Here is a 17590-nt window from a genome sequence, read left to right as displayed (position 1 = left end):
TATATATATATATATATATATATATATATATATATATATATATATATATACACACACATAACAGCATTAAATTAAATTAAATTTCACTTCATATGTACAGAGACAGAGTGTATCTATGGAAAAAGACACGTAGGCAGATAAATAACCAAGACTGTGGGGAGCTGCAGGGGGAACAAAATCAACAAATCAAACTCAGATAAACAACTGACAAATAGAGACAGTGATGACTTGAAACAATGGTAGAAACAAAGTCTGCAAAACCGGAGATTCAGACATAAATTACGGAGGGAGTAGAAAGACTGGCTGCACACAATTTAGCTGGTAAGGGTTTTCAAGCAGACAGGTAAAGACTGCTGATGACAGTAAATGGAAATTAAAAACAGAAGACGGAGAGTCTGACATAGGAGCAGATGGAGGCACGAGGCAGGGAGGCAGAGAGACAGACGGTGACATGAAAAAGGCTGGGACAGAGACAGAGGCAGGTATTTGTGGTAAAAGGTCAATGCTCCTGTGATAAGGCATGCTTGGACAGCATGCTCACAGCGAGCAGCCCAACGCTTGTCAACACGATACCAGTGCACTTCACTGGCCACGGTACACTCAGCAGAGCACACAAGGATGGAAGCATCGCAGTGTAAAGAGCCATGTATGAAGCATGGGCAGGTTGCACAAACACGAACGGGGACCCGAGATAAGACAACCACCATGTCACAAAAAAAGGCCAGTGTGCAAAAAGTTTTACAAGAGATTATTATGTCTGCAGAGAGTTGATAAGGTTGTTTGTCACCAATTACAGGATTAATTTGCTGCTGATATTTATAACTTTTACAAACTCTTTTTCTCTGGCTTGTATTTGCTGAACGGACAAAACAATGAAGTGATGTTGACAGTGGAGGGAGGACAGTGGCACGTGTTTACGCAATACGTTTCTGCGGTGAAGTATTGGACGAAGCAGGATTATTTTTGTTATGTTTAGAAAGCAGAAGTTGAAGGCAGGGGACGGAGAGGTCAAATGAGACACTTGTGTCATGAAATATCCTCAGTCGACATGAACAATACATGAAATTATCTATATCTATCTATATTTAAGATGAAGGTCAACAGTGAGAGAGCAAGCAGTCAGTTTATAATCCTTGTAAAACAAAATACATTGCACTAATAACAAATTGTGATGTTGGAAAAGTATGCAGACATCTTAGCGTTTTCCTTTAAAACATTCATTCATCTTCAACCGCTTATCCCGAGGTCAGGGTCGAGGGGGGGCTGGAGCCAATCCCAGCTGACATCGGGCGTGAGGCAGGGTCCACCCTGGACAGGACGCCAGTTTATCGCAGGGCACATAGAGACGAACAGAGACAGACAACCATTAACACCTATGGGCAATTTTTAGATTCATCAATCAACCGAACACCTGCACGTCTTTGGACTGTGGGAGGAAACCGGAGAACCCGGAGAAAACCCACGCAGACACGGGGAGAACATGCAAACGCCACACAGAAAGGCCCCAGCCGGGATGCGAACCTGGAACCTTCTCGCTGCGAGGCGACAGCTCTTTAAACTTGAACCGTCATTTTCATCATAAAAACACCGCCTTTTAGTGTAAAAAGATAAACAGTGTAGTGCCTCGGCTCCTTGGATGGAGATGTCGGTCTGTCAGCCGGTCAAACACTGACTGAATCATCTCAACGTCTACTGGATGGATTGGCACTAACAGTTGTACAGACTGGGGCCTGATCGATATGGGAATTTTGAGGCTGATATTGATTGATAGATGATTACCGATGTGGTGGCCGATATATTTTTGAGCTGGAATGATAATCTAACTTTTCTACGTAGATTGAGCACCGATATGACTCAAAGCAAAGGGAGTCTGAAGGCCGCTCTAATAACAAACAACTGCATTTTACCTTATTGTACATTGTCAACCATTTTGAGAAATGAACACTGAGGAAAATAAAGAATGAATGAAAATAGAATAAATAGCTAACACCATTTCTAAATCACCCTAACCACCGTTTTCTGAATTATATGTTCTGTAAAAAAGGTTTTGGTACGTCTGTGATAGGCCGATAATATGGCCAGACCAATACATCTGATTTTTCCTGTAGCGCCACCATGAAACATTTGTGTTTTTAGGTTACAGGTTAGGTTGTTAGGTTTACACATTCATGTCCCCCTAAGGATGAAGTGCCCCTAACTTTTCATCCAGCATCAAATGTGTCCAATACTTTGGTTAATGATTTAAAGGAGCTTAAGGGCGCACTCACACTGTCCACCTGTACCGTGCCCAGGCACGCTTGATGGCTAAAGTCTAGTTCGTTTGACCAGTGTACGCCCAGTCATGGCACGCTTGCCGGCTACGGCCCCGTTGAGAGAGGTGGGTTTTGTAAAGCACGGATGCACATGTACGGGCTCAAGCGTGCACGTGTACGAGCATGAGAGCGAGCATTGGCGGAAGTCTTGATGTCTATTTATATGCATCTGTTCCCCGTGACGGACATTTAAAAAGATGCGCCGAACGGTTTGCGGTGGCTTGATGTGGATTTGGTTAGATGAAATGTTCAAAAACAGTCAGACATAATTAAATCTGTGAAGGGTGATGATGTATAAGCAATTTGATTTCAAGTAATGTGAGTGCATGCGGGCCTGGGCTATCACGGGGCATGGTACGAATGGACAGTATGAGTGCGCCCTTAGGTGCTCAATACATGAAAGACCAAGAGACACACATGGACAAACTGGCTATCAAAAACAAACTACAGCTCCTCTAATACCTGCAAAACTATGACATTCCAGCTGTGATAGCATTGAACACACTAATCCAATATGGTGGACATGGTTAACATAGCTGTTTAACATCAGCATGCTATTATATTATGTTGACTTTAGCATTTAGCATTTAGCTGCAGCCTCACAAAGCCACTGGTCTGGCTGTTGCAAATGTGGCAGCACTGTGATAAAAGAGCTTTTCACTTCCTGTTCTGCATGTGTGTGTGTGTGTGTGTCTCGGGCTGTGCAGTGTGTTTGTTTTCAAAATCTGTGTGTGAGTGTGTGTGTGTGTGTGTGTGTGTGTGTGTGTCCTATGGCTTCTATCTATGGAAACAGCGAGATGAATGGAGCCCTGTGAAGAACCGTTGATTACACAGCCTGTCTCCTCCCTCCTCCACTCTCCGCTTTAAAGAAAACAAGATGTAGCAGAACAGAGGAAGAGAGAGCACAACATGGAGACGGAGACAGGCAGAGGCAGGGGGCGAAGGGGAAAAAGAGATGAGAAAGAGGGAGGAATAAAAGAATGTCAAGATGGGTTGTCAACTGGTCGATATCGATCAAGCTGTTTATCTTTCCAAGTTGAGAGCAAAGTTATTTTTCAACAGTGAGAACTGAAAGCTCTCCTATAGCCATGGTAGGGTCTGTGTTTGCTATCTTTACTGCTAATTCAAAACGGCCGCCCGACTGCTTGGCCCCCAGTATTTCTGCTTGTACCTCATCCATCTTCACACCCAACACTGCACTTCCTGGCTCCTGAGCAATACGACTGCTATAGTTGAGTCCCCTAACAGTGTACACGTTTTTTGCTAACACCTAGACTTCTGGTAACAAAATCATTCATTCAGAAAGTTACATCACTTATGGTTTAGTGGTTAGCACTGTCGCCTCACAGCGAGAAGGTTCCCGGTTCGTGCCCCCGCTCAGGTGTGGAGTTTGCATGTTCTCCCCGTGTCTGCGTGGGTTTTCTCCGGGTTCTCCGGTTTCCTCCCACAGTCCAAAGATGTGCAGGTGTTCGGTTCATTGATGACTCTAAATCGCCCGTAGGTGTGAATGGTTGTCTGTCTCTATTCGTCTCTATGTGTCCTGTGATAGACTGGCGTCCTGTCCAGGGTGTACCCAGCCTCACGCCCGATGTCAGCTGGGATCAGCTCCAGCCCCCCGCGACCCTGGCAGGGACAAGCGGTTGAAGATGAATGATCCTTGAAATGTTTGAGTTTGCTACAGTGTAACAGCTCCATTCTCCCTGTTTCAACTGTTGTTGAACGTAGCGAGCAAAGCAGGTGTAGCAGGTGAAACACTTGCCCCGCCCCACCTTTGTGATGCTGTGTTTCCATTCTCCTTGTTCTTTGGTTGTGAAATAATGTTCTGTATATCTCAAGACCGTGCACTCGACACTACTCTCCTTTTGGGCCCTCAGCAATTCACCCACCGAGCGCGAAGTCGATTAGAAAATCAAAGCATAGACAAATAGACAGATAGAGACTCCTTCCTTAGTTAGATATCACTCTATTGCACTATTCTTTTACAATAAAAGGATTTCCATTGGTGAATGACATGAATGCTTATATCATGGAGAAGAAATATATAATGCATTTGTCCATGCGTTCAGTACCAGCTGCCATTAAATGCTATAAACTTGTGTTCACAACAAAACATTTTCACTGTCTTTTTTCCTCAGTGGACACATTTTAAAGAGTGCAGGGAGGAAGGCAAACATGTTCAGCTCCGTGACAATGCATTTTTAACCATTTTAAAATGTTGCTTAAGAAATAAGACAACACTTAATCTTCAACTTCAATCATGATCTAACCTGAGAGACGCACGTGTCAAGATGCAACGCTTATTTATGCTTCACAGATATTATATTTCTCTTGTGAAGTGAACATCCACAGACAACCATTACTTATGCAAATCTCTTTATTCAGTGCACAACTATTGTGACGAACTAAATCTGTAATATATTGCAGTTTCACTATGAGATATCTAGTTTCACTCCGCGCATATGCAATTTTTTCTGCAAGAGTGTTAAGAAGGTTCCTTCGTTTTTGACCGTGTTATAGTTTCACCATGATCAAATGTAAAATATAGAGACCAGCATTGTTGTATGGATGTATTTCTGATGATCCTTGCACGGAAAAAGGTTGGTGAAGACTGATATCAAGAGAAACAATGAGAGAGAGAGACCTTGTAAACTTGGCATGCATTGCCTCCACTATCCCCAAGCCACACCCATATTCCCTCATCCGCAATGTGATTGGCCCGGCTGCCAGCAACAGTCTCCTCTCCATCGCCTCAGTTTCCCCCTCTGCTCTCTCCCTCTCTCTCCCTCTTTTCCTTTCCCTTTCCCCCCACTCTCTCTCTCTCTGTCTCTCTCTCTCTGTCTGTGTCTCTCTCTCTTTCTCTCTCGCACGCACGCTCTCGCTCTCGCTCTCCGTGCAGCTCGCCAGTGAATGAATCCAGTCAGACACAAGCTGTTAAACAGCACAGACTCCCTCTCCGTCTCTCTGTCTCATCATCTCTTGCGCTCCCTCTGTCCTTTCCCGTCTCAGGCGCAGCAGACAGTCCAGTGGAGCATCGGCACGGAAATAGGAGCGAACACAGGACGGACGGAGGGATTGAAGAGGGCAGCAAACCTGGCTGACAGCAACACAACACTGAGAACATTTACAGCAGAACATCACCTGTAATGCACTTCAAATCAAAGCAGAAGCAACAGATTGCCCCCAGTTGCAATTGTTGCTGCAACTGATGCTCTCCCTGTTGATCAGGGCTTGGGAACGAAGCAGATTTTCCACATCTCCTGCAGCTCCACGTCTCCTGGGTTTTGAAAGTCAGTTAATCAGTGTGAAAGAAATGCTTCTGCTCAGTCAAAGCGCCAGGAAATGACAACGCTGAGCAACAGAAACTAAAAGCTTTGATTCAGTCGGAAAGCAACACCTTTCAAGGCGGGCGTCAACATCACCTCTAACACCAGCGTCTCCTCCCAGCTTCCTTCCTTTCACCGGGATCTGAAGAAGACCAGGCGTCCGAGCTCTGAATGCACAAACAGGAGGAGGATGTTGGATTGACATGTAGAAAGCAGAGTTCAGGGAGTTTTGCTGTTTAACACAGAAGGCAAGATCAGGTTTTATCGGCGTGAAAAAGAAGGTAAGACTCACAACCAGACAACAACAAGTCCATCAGGCTATCACCTGGACTTCTGAGGACAACTACGGACAAACAGGAGAATGTACTCCAGCATCTACCTGAGAACGGAAGCAAAACAAGAATCCAAAGACTAGAAATGACAGGAAGAGAGAGATTCAACTCTGCCCTGCACAGCCACAGATAGATAAATAAAAGCATAAACAAATATATACTCAATCAGAACACTTAACCTCATAAAAAGGAAGCAACCAATAGAGAGATATCTCACACCAGAAGGATGTATTTGCACCACCGCAGCTCACATTTTTCCTAACTCACAGAGAAACATCAGAATCTTTCTTCAACGTCAACTTATTCTGCCGCTTGCTGAAAGTACGTTTCTGCACCGATTTTATTCGGTGCAAGCTTCTTGGGGTTCTTGCTTGACTCTTCTTTTCGGGGTGAGGTGGATCTGCCGTGGGGGGCAGCTGACAGCCATCCAAGACGCCGCGAGCCGTACTCCGCGTGAAGAATGCCCAGCCGCGCTTGGCCAAGCCGGCCGACCCGGGGCCGACGGCGGGCCTTTACATGGAGAGATCGCAGAGTCGTATCAGCCTGTCGGCATCCTTCGAGGCCCTCGCCATCTACTTCCCCTGCATGAACTCCTTTGACGAGGACGATGGGGGTGAGTAGTGACACAGACAAAGACACACAACAACAACAACAAGATGGATGGAGCCATACATGCATGCACATGTTATTTGTCCCCTGTCTTCTGGATAACTGGTGTTACCATCCACACGTTTGGCAGCAGCGTGTTATGTAAATCTGCCGGGCCGTCCCATTTAGTAATTCACTTTTCAACATGTGCATGTCCTGCAGAAACCTTGTACCCGGTTTATGTGTAGTATTTGTTTTTATCATGGCTGATTTTTTAGATGATTTGACTAAGGACACATTTTTTTACACACATTGTGCAAAATGTATAGACTTATACTGCCATTTGGTGTCTGATCTGCTGCTTTCCCATTTATAATTAAGAAGTTTGGTATTTGAACTGTTGATTGGACGAAACAATAGGGGTCTACAGACGCCATGTTGGGCTCTGGGGAATTGTGACGGTCATGTTTCATGTTCGGATATTTCATAGAGTAAGATGAATTGGCTTATCTATTATTTGCAAAGATAATAGACACATTCAATGATAATGAAAATATTTGCTACAACCCTGCTAACATTTACAATACAGATATGACTGACGGTGAATGGCAGATGTTCTGATTGCCGATAATGTTGGCATTTAACCAAATGAAATACACAACACACACAAGTCACCAGAAAAAAACCCACATATACGTTGAATCTCAATGTTTCTGAAACACTGCCCATTCACATACCAACACTTTTTCCACAGTCGCACTTTAAACCACTTGGTAATGTTGTGAATTCAAATTAAATGGTTAGCCTCTGTTACTTAGGTTTAGCCAACAACAACATCTGGTTAGGTTGAAGACAAGATCTTAGTTTTGGTTAAAATAACTATGTCAACGTTCAACCTACTGTCATTAACAGGTTCATAGGAGATCATATGAAAAGATTTGCACACAAATTTGTTACGATATATTATATGAGACAACGAGCGACTGTACTGGCAGCGGTTAAGATAAGGCATCAAAACGACTTGGTTATCATTCATTCGTTCATCTTCAACCACTTATCACGGGGTCGGGGTCGCGGGGGGTGCTGGAGCCGATCCCAGCTGACATCGGGCGTGAGGCGGGGTCCACCCTGGACAGGACACCAGTCTATCACAGGACACATAGAGACGAACAGAGACAGACAACCATTCACACCTACGGGTGATTTAGAGTCATCAATGAACCGAACACCTGCACGTCTTTGGACTGTGGGAGGAAACCGGAGAACCCGGAGAAACCCACGCAGACACGGGGAGAACATGCAAACTCCACACAGAAGGAGGCGACAGTGCTAACCACTACACCAAGGACTTGGTTAGGATTAGAAAAAATATTGTGGTTTGTCTCAGTATGTCCTGAATAAATATGTGGCATAAGCACAAAGTACTGCGTGTTACTTTTCGTTGTGTTATATGTGCAAAAAAGTGAATGAGAACAGTCTGGTCTGTTACGTAAGAAATTCTCACTTTCACATGGGATGTGAAATGAACGAGACATGACCTGTGGTCTCCTGGGTGAAAGTCAGGTGTGTGTATCCGGCTGTTAAGTCGTGACGTAATGCCCTTTCAAAATATGATTCCCGGGTCCAAGCCTTTTATTTCTACAACGCCGCAGTGCCGTGTTCCCCGTTGTTTGAACAGATCTGAGTTTTTAAAAAACAACGTAATTGTCATTTTACCTCTTTCTCATCATTTAAAAAGGTGTTTAACAGACGAAAGAGGTGATGTAATGGTTCACATGTTTGACCTTTGTGTCTGTTTTGTTTCAACGGAGTATTTGGACCCAGAAATCTTATTTTGAAAGGGTGTTTCGTCAGACTTAACAGCCGGATAGCGGCAGTAGCTCAGTCCATAAGTGACTTGGCTGGAAACCGTAGGGTTTCTAAGTCCCTGTGTGGACCATGTATGGAGTGTGGACTGGTGGCTGGAGCTGCCAGTTTATCTCCTGGGCACTGCTGAGGTAATGTTGAGCAAGGCACTCTCCTTAATTGCATGTATATAGGTCCTGTCTGTGCATGTGTGTGTATTTCAGGCCTGTGTGTGTAACATGATTAATAATAAGAGTGAAAAAATTAAATTTCCCTGTTGCGGGATAAATAAAGTAATTCTTCTTCTTATGAATCAACCGCCAACCCTGCAACCTCCTCCCAAAGCAGAGTTTGAGGCTTGTTACACAACGTCACCTGATTTCTGGAGCACTTGCTGTCATTTAACATCTTTGTGCGTCTCATACAGACGCAAGAGGGTGCCAAAAATGTTTAATTTGAACATCTCTGTGTGTGTGAGATGCATCAGTGTGTGTGTGTTACATTCCATTAAACAGAGTTCATGCGTTACTGTTTGTAATGTCTCCATAGACAAAGTGACCTGACCAGACTTTGACACAGTTATGTACTATATGTATGTATGTAATGCATGTTATGAGTCATTTATGCAATTTTAGTTTAGGCTTGTCAAAGAAATAGCACTAAATTTATCGTATTTCCTTTAAGAATCAGATCATCTCAAGTCAGTTACTGTAAAACTATAGTAGAGCGATTGATGTATAAAGTGTACACGTGTGTGCAGGCCTGTGTGTGTGTGTGTGTGTGTGTGTGTGTGAGTGAGAGAGAGAGAAAGAGGGAGAGAGGGAGAGAGTGAGGCTGTGCACACACCTGTGTGGTTATGTCAGGTTTGCTATGATGAGATTGTCGGTAGGATCAAGTGCGTCCTGGAATCGGGTACATCAGATGATGTAATTTATTTTGCTCTGAACTGGTATTACGCTACGTTATATTTATTCTGATTTCCTGTCAAACTAATCCTGTTTGGATGGAAAACTACGGTACTGGATTGTCTTTCCCATACAAATTGAAGTACAGGATAAAAGTATATAGTGTGTATCTTCAAATGTGAGTTTGCAGGTTTGTTAAATTATGTGTAAGCTAGTGTTAAGTAGGTCAGAGTTCCTACTTAAACACAATGAAAGAGCTAAAGAACGTCTAACTGAGGCTGGTTTGCAAATTGAGGAAGGCCGGCAACTTCCCCCGCAGGGCCGCAGAGCCCCAGTATGAACTGGAAGCATTGTTATTGTGCCACTAGAGTTCCAGCTGCGTGGTTATGGTCGAAAGGATAATCCTGATTATTTTGATCAATATTGAGATTACGATATAAAATAAATTTATATTCGACTTTCGTGTTTAAAATAAACATTAAAGTGCTGCTTTCTTTTCCATTAATGTACAAATCCTTATCCTTAGGGGCGGCAGTAGCTCAGTCCATAGGTGACTTGGCTGGGAACTGTAGGGTCCCTGGTTCAAGTCCCTGTGTGGACCATGTATGTAGTGTAGACTGGTGGCTGGAGATGTGCCAGTTCATCTCCTGGGCACTGCCGATGTGCTGTTGAGCAAGGCACCTAACCCCCAACTGCTCAGGGCGCCGGTCACTGGCAGCCGCCTCGCTCTAACATCTCTCCTTAATTGCATGTATACAGGTTCTGTGTGTGCATGTGTGTATTCTGGGCCTGTGTGTGTGTAACATGATTAATAATAAGAGTGAAAAAATTCAATTTCCCCGTTGCGGGATAAATAAAGTCATTCTTCTTCTTCTTATCAAAATAAGACGGGCCCGTATTCACAGTGCATCTCCTACAGGTAAAATAAAAAGAGTTTACTCCATATTAAATCAGAGAGCACTACTTCCACCTTAATTATAACTGTCACTTTCACACTGTGACTTAAAATAAACTTAGAATAAGTAAATAAATCTTCTCTACATGAATTCAGTGCATATCCGAGAGGCAAAATATAGAAAAAGTTGTATTTAAAAAGGAATAACTCTCGTTTTGGGCGACACGGTGGTGTAGTGGTTAGCACTGTCGCTTCACAGCGAGAAGGTTCCAGATTCGTATCCACGCCCTGGGCCTTTCTGTGTGGAGTTTGCATGTTGTCCCCGTGTCTGCGTGGGTTTTCTCCGGGTTCTCCGGTTTCCTCCCACAGTCCAAAGACGTGCAGGTGTTCGGTTCATTGATGACTCTAAATCACCCGTAGGTGTGAATGGTTGTCTGTCTCTGTTCGTCTCTATGTGTCCTGCGATAGACTGGCGTCCTGTCCAGGGTGGACCCCGCCTCACGCCCGATGTCAGCTGGGATCGGCTCCAGCCCCCCCGCGACCCCGTCCCCGGGATAAGCGGTTGAAGATGAATGAATATGGGAGGTCAAAAAGTGTGATCATGATACGATTAATCGTGTAACTCCAACTGGAGTACAATATGAACTAAGGCATGTTTTGCGTTAGTAGCTCAGTCTGTGGAGATGTCTCGCAGAGTGACTTTGAGGATTTCTTATGCAACTTGATATTTCTCTAAAAGATTTTGACACATTCTTAAGGATATTCATACAATTTCTTTTACATTATAAGATCCTAACTGCTTCTGTTACGTCACCTACATTTCCATAGTAACAATATAAAATCACAAGAGAACAAATGGCAGCAGCATGGTCACCAGAATATTGTGTGATTTCATTTTCACAACATTTGTGAACATTTGTTGCATTCATTCGCACAGTATACAGTTATACTTTCAGTCCAAGACTTGCAAACCCTTCACACAAAGCCCTGATAGGGCTGCTAATTTGCACACACACACACGCACACACACACACACACACACACACACACACACACACACACTTGCTAGGAACTAATTGCTTTTGTGCAATCTGATTCTCAATAAGATACTGAGCTGGAAAAGTGAAAAACTTTAGATGAGAAAACGGAAACTGAAAATGTTTGTGATCCGTTTTCAGATGGTGGAATCGACAAACTGCTGTGTTAACACGTTTATTGTCTTGTACTCTCACCGGGGCGTGTGGCCTGTAACGATCACAGATAACACTGATGTGCGCAGGACTCCGATCCACCCGGTGAAAGTCAATATCTCACCTGTTCCAGTAGAGCTAATCCTCCCAGACATTATCTTAGTGTCCGCAGGGTTGAGGTGCTCCTAAACCACAGGTCAACAGCTTCATAGCCTTAAACTCTCTGAGGAGGAACTTTGTTTTGTCATTTGGGGTTTGGTTTAGTAGATCCAGGACATGAACCGCATCAGGAAACAAACCACACTCCCCCAGGGGAAAAACCCTGTGTTTTGGGACCGATGCTCCAACCCAGCCTCCCTACTTAAAGTGTAATATTTCATCTCATCTCATCTCATCTCATCTTCAGCCTCTTATCCGGGGTCGGGTCGTGGGGGCAGCAGCTTTAGCAGTGGACCCCAAACTTCCCTTTCCCGGGCCACATTAACCAGCTCTAACTGGGGGATCCTGAGGCGTTCCCAGGCCAGTGTGGAGATCTAATCTCTCCACCTGGTCCTGGGTCTTCCCCGAGGCCTCCTCCCAGCTGGACGTGCCTGGAACACCTCCCTAGGGAGGTGCCCAGGGTTCATCCTTACTAGATGATCCTGAACCACCTCAACTGGCTCCTTTCAACGCAAAGGAGCAGCGGCTCTACTCCGAGTTCCTCACGGATGCTGAACTTCTCCCCCTCTCTCTAAGGGAGACTCCAGCCACCCTCCTGAGGAAACACATTTCGGCCGCTTGTACCCGCGACCTCGTTCTTTCGGTCATGACCCAGCTTTCAGGACCACAGGTGAGGGTAGGAACAAAGATTGACCGGTAGATCCAGAGCTTTGCCTTCCTCAGCTCTCTCTTCGTCACAACGGTGCGGTAGAGTGACTGCAGCTCCGCCCCCGCTGCTCCAATTCTCCGGCCAAACTCATGCTCCATCATCCCCTCACTCGTGAACTTGATCCCGAAGTACTTGAACTCCTTCACTTGGGTTAAGGACCCAAAGTTTTTTTTTTTCATTACTTACATTCGTCCATCAAATCAGCCATCAAGACAGTTTTTTTCGTGTATGAACTTTAAATGGAGGAATCCGAAAGAGTCGCTAACAGCCGGGTGTGGCTAACACACTGATAAGCTCAGGGCAGTACGGTGAAGGCATTCAAACGTCTTTTTTAACCACTAATACTGCTTTAAAATAACAGCAAACCTCTGCAGCAGCATGAGAAGAGTCCCTACACACAAAACAAAGCACCAATGGGCTCCTTCCTTTTGGATTGACTTGGGTAATCCACTTGAATGGACTTTACGAAAGGAGCTGGTACAGGTGCCAGTAGGTAAGTCTTTAAGGGCGCACTCACACTGTCCTTCCGCACCGCGCCCCGGGCTTTAGGGTACTTGTCCCCCCCCTCCGTCTCCCCCCGCTGGCCAGGCCCGTTTGCACTCACACTACCTGGGCCTCGGCCTATACGTCATCACGCCCTAACACGTCACACGCATTGATGACGTCATCGTGATGCGTCGCTATGTTTACAAATCTTTCCATAGACCTCAGAGTTTTTGTGCGTCTTGTCCGACACCTCCGCATCACACCAACGTGAACCTTTCGCCACCATTGTTGTTGTTGTTAAATGTCCGCGCATGGTTCGTCCTTCTTTTTTTCTATGTTGAACAGGTGCACATAAATGACGTCAGAGCCGCCGTAGGCCTCGTGCTCGTACATGTGCAAACGCGCTTTACAAAAGCCCACCTCTCCCAAACGGGCCGTGGACGGCCAGCTGGCCGCAGCTAGGTGCGGAGCGGTTGCACTCACACTGGTCAAACGCATTAGGCTTTACCCGTAAAACCTGGTTGGGCACGTTACGGAAGGACGGTGTGAGTGCGCCCTAACACACTTAATAAACTAACTACATTGTTGATGCTTCGGTTAATGTAAGGAATCTTATCTTGCTACTGCAGAGGTTTGGTGTTATTTTGAGCAGAATTAGTGGTTAAAAAAGACGTTTGAATGCCCTCATTGTAGCCGAGTCTCGCTGTTAGAAAAAAACTGTCTGGCTTATTTGATGTATGTACAGTAAGTGCCGAAAAAGATCATGGGATGATTTTGTGCTGGAAATACACTTTAAGTAGAGATCTGCAATCTTGTACGTCTCCTGCCTCAACACTTGGAATACACACAAAATAAATAGGTGGAAAATGCCCAAATTATTGCACGTTACTTGTCCGTATGTTACTTGTCGTTATGTTACTTGTATGAAAAAATGCAGCAGTAATGTCTGAACCAAGAGCAGCCTGATAAAGGGACGTATGCTGGAACATCACCTGTATGAAGGCGCACATTTTCTTTACACTACAGATTTCAACCTTTTGACACCTCCCTCCCTTTGCACCAATGCACTCTCATCAGGGTGATCACGTAGGAATGTGTAACACACGCACACACCTGTTTGAGCACTCAAGCATTGTATCCACATGTACCCACACAAACATGCAGGTCTCACACACATGATATGAAAGCAATGTATGGGGTAATCAGAGCTGAGTGGCAGGTCGCGGTTTGTGGTTCTCAGTCTAATTAAATGCTAATATGGCTGCTGATTGTGGCTGACTGCAGCTAAATAGTGGCCTGATTGCAGGTTAATTCTCTCTCTCTCTCTCTCTCTCTCTCTCTCTCTCTCTCTCTCTCTCTCTCTCGTCTCAATGTCTCTCTGTTATTAGTTTTGCTCTCTCTCAGTCCCCTTTTCAGTCTGAGGTTAAACAATCGTGTTTGCAGGTTAACTCCATCTTTCCACCTTAAATTTTACTTCTCTTTTTTTCTCTCCTTAGCTTTTCTCTCCCCTCTGTCTCTTTGTTTCACTCTTTCACTTCAGTCCAGTTTAATTCAAACACTTCTTTCACTGACAGGATGAGAACGAAGTCTGTTCTCACAGGCATCAAGTGGACTAATACAAAAACATGGTAAAGGTGGAATTGAAGTTTATTTTATCACCTTTTGAAGACCTGAATGTCTGACATTCCCACTACGTAGTTCTGACATGTCTTAGGGCGCACTCACACTGTCCATCCGCACCGTGCCCCGGGCTTCAGGGTCCTTGTCCCCCCTCCAGGCCCGTCTGTACTCACACTGCCTGGGCCTCGTTCGAATGCTTCTTGCTGTCCATACGTCATCACGCCGTAACACGTCACACGCATTGATTGACGTCATCGCGATGCGTCTCTTTGTTTACAAATCTTTCCATAGACCTCTGAGTTTTTGTTCGTCTTGTCGACTGTTTTTGAATCTTTTCATCGACCAAATCTGCAGTAAACACTCCACCTCCGCATCACACCAACGTGAACCTTTCGCTGCCATTGTTGTTGTTGTTAAATGTCCGGGCATGGTCCGTCCTTCTATTTTCTATGTCCGAACTGGCGCACATAAATTACATCGTAGGTGTCGTGCTCGTACACGTGCGCACGCTCGTGCTCGTACATGTGCAAACACGCTCTACAAAAGCCCACCTCTCTCAGACGGGACGTGGACTTCCAGCTGGCCGCAGTTATGCGCGGAGCTGTTGCACTCACACTGGTCAAACGCACTAGGCTTGACCTGAAAAACCTGTTTTGGCCCGGTGCGGAAGGACAGTGTGAGTGCGCCCTTAGTATTTAAAAATCTAAAGGGGAAGTGCTGGTGTGGACATATTGCTGCAGGTGTGAGATCAGATGACAAAATAAGATTCAGAAAGTCTGGACAAAACAAGACTTGACCATTTTGCTGAAATCTCTCTATGTCATTCAAGTCCCTTTCCTCACTTTTGTGTATAAAACACATCTTAAAAGTGTAGATGAGAAACTCCTAACGTACTCCTACTGTTAGCAAAGAGAAATACCGGGCATCAGAGCCTAGCGGTTGACACACTTTGTTTGTTTTTTTACTGTAACTGTCGCTATTTTACTGATTTAGTGACCGCTGAGCTAGAAATGTTCCTGTTTTGCTTTACAGAAATCTGGTCACCTTACTTTTATGGGGATTTCTCCTTTAAGACAAATGTAGGATGTTGATTAATGTCTGACAGGTGATGAGACCGATAGATCAATACAGCTGAGTGCATATTTGATTTTCCGTGTTTTACAGTTACTGTGTAATGCAGGAGATCGGCTCAGCTGTCAGTCTGTCACCAACAGCAGTGAAATCTGACACCTGAGCTGCTAGATTACACATACATAAGGGAGTGTGTGTGTGTGTGTGTGTGTGTGTGTGTGTGCTTATCATCAGAGGAGAGAACAGAGGGGAAAACAGCAAACTGTTGTACTTGTTTTCTTTCAAGGAGACAGTAGGGAGTAAAACTAACCTGATAAATCTTTTCATTTAAGGGTTACGTACTTTATAAGGCTGACATACATCTCTACAATGTGAACTCATTGATATTTACTCAGTGAACACCGCAAAAATGATTAACTGAATTTGAGTTAGTTGTAAGTTTATTTATTCATCTTCAACCACTTATCCCGGGGTCGGGGTCGCGGGGGAGGCGGGGTACACCCTGGACAGGACGCCAGTCTATCACAGGACACATAGAGACGAACAGAGACAGACAACCATTCACACCTACGGGTGATTTAGAGTCATCAATGAACCGAACACGTGCACGTCTTTGGACTGTGGGAGGAAACCGGAGAACCCGGAGGAAACCCACGCAGACACGGGGAGAACATGCAAACTCCACACAGAAAGGCCCAGGCCGGGATGCGAACCTGTGACCTTCTTGCTGTGAGGCGACAGTGCTAAAGTGCTAAATATCTACCAAATATCTATTCCATCTCTATGCAAAATGGCAGCTCTAAAAAGGAAGTAATAGCCATCCCTGTTACACATTGTCAGTGGTGGAACAGCATAAACACTGATCGTTGAATTTTACTCCATCAAACATACTGCAGACATACAGCAAATGCACATATGACGCTGTATTCGACCCGTTCATATGAGACAGCTGACACGGGTTAATGTCTGCTAGACACTGTGCTATTTACAGCACTCCCTGCACATTCAAAATTATACCTTTTACCCTTGCACTTTTTTTGGCTTTCAATATGGTCACTAAAGATGATTCAATTTTTCACTTCGCCATAGCAATTACGATACTTTTCCATCTGCTCATTCTGCCTACCAATCCAATAATCCAGTATTTTTTTAACTGCTGTATTTTAAAAACCCTGTATGACTGTGATACTGCTATCACTGTTGTATGACAATCATCTTAAGTAAACTATTTTAAAGCAGTGTATATGGTATCATAGACTTGCGTAGTTTCTAATGCTATCATGCTGTTTTCATGCATTTTTCATAGATATAACAATGAAAAGTAATGCAAACTAACCGTGTGTATTCCACGTTTTTCTTGTACGCGTATACACACACTGAAAGCATAAGATGTCTCAGGGCGCACTCACACTGTCCTTCCGCACCGGGCCAAAACAGGTTTTTCAGGTAGAGCCTAGTGAGTTTGACCAGTGTTAGTGCAACCGCTTCGCATCTAGCTGCGGCCAGTTGGCCGTCCACAGCCCATTCGAGCAAGGTGGGCTTTTGTAGAGTGTGTTTGCACATGTATGAGCACGAGCACGAGGCCTACGGAGGCTCACATGTCATTTTATGTGCGCCTGTTCGGACATATAAAAAAAAAGACGGACCATGCGCGTACATTTAACAACAACAACAATGGTGGTGAAAGGTTCACGTTGGTTCGATGCGGAGGTGGAGTGTTTACTGCAGATTTGGTCGGATGAAAAGATTCAAAAACAGTCGACAAGACGCACAAAAACTCTGAGGTCTATGGAAAGATTTGTAAACAAAGTGATGCATCATGATGACGTCAATCAATGCGTGTGACGTGTTACGGCGTGATGATGTATGGACAGGCAAGAAGCATTTGCGCGAAGCCCAGGCAGTGTGAGTACAAACGGTCGGGTCAGCGGGGGGAGAGGGAGGGGGGGGGGGACAAGTACCCAAAGCCCGGGGCGCGGTGCGGAAGGACAGTGTGCGTGCGCCCTAAGACAGTGAATAGCTGTGTTAGGAGGTAGGTTGGGATCGTGGATGTGTCCCAAAAGACAGGACTTTCAACCGGGTGAGAGGGTTCTATTCCCACTCACGTTAATGTCCTGGTTGTACCAAACCACGGTTACCAAATCGCAACCAAGTG

The 17590-nt window shown here is 44.9% G+C and overlaps 1 protein-coding gene across 1 annotated transcript in view; it reads left to right on the top strand.

Annotated features, from left to right (window-relative positions):
* Positions 1 to 6483: 6483 nt before the first annotated feature.
* The window catches only part of rims4 (regulating synaptic membrane exocytosis 4), a gene marked incomplete at both ends in the record, with an annotated part of 67322 nt that continues 56215 nt past the window's right edge, over positions 6484 to 17590 (top strand). The window contains one exon of the mRNA XM_083939961.1: positions 6484 to 6580. Within this exon, the coding sequence (XP_083796087.1) occupies positions 6484 to 6580 (97 nt within the window). The remainder of the gene's footprint in view (positions 6581 to 17590) is intronic.

This window comes from Echiichthys vipera, assembly GCF_963691815.1.
Source record: "Echiichthys vipera genome assembly, chromosome: X".
Taxonomy (NCBI): Eukaryota; Metazoa; Chordata; class Actinopteri; order Perciformes; family Trachinidae; genus Echiichthys; species Echiichthys vipera.
Note: the sequence above shows the minus strand (reverse complement) of the source record. Positions and strands in the feature narration are given on the sequence as shown.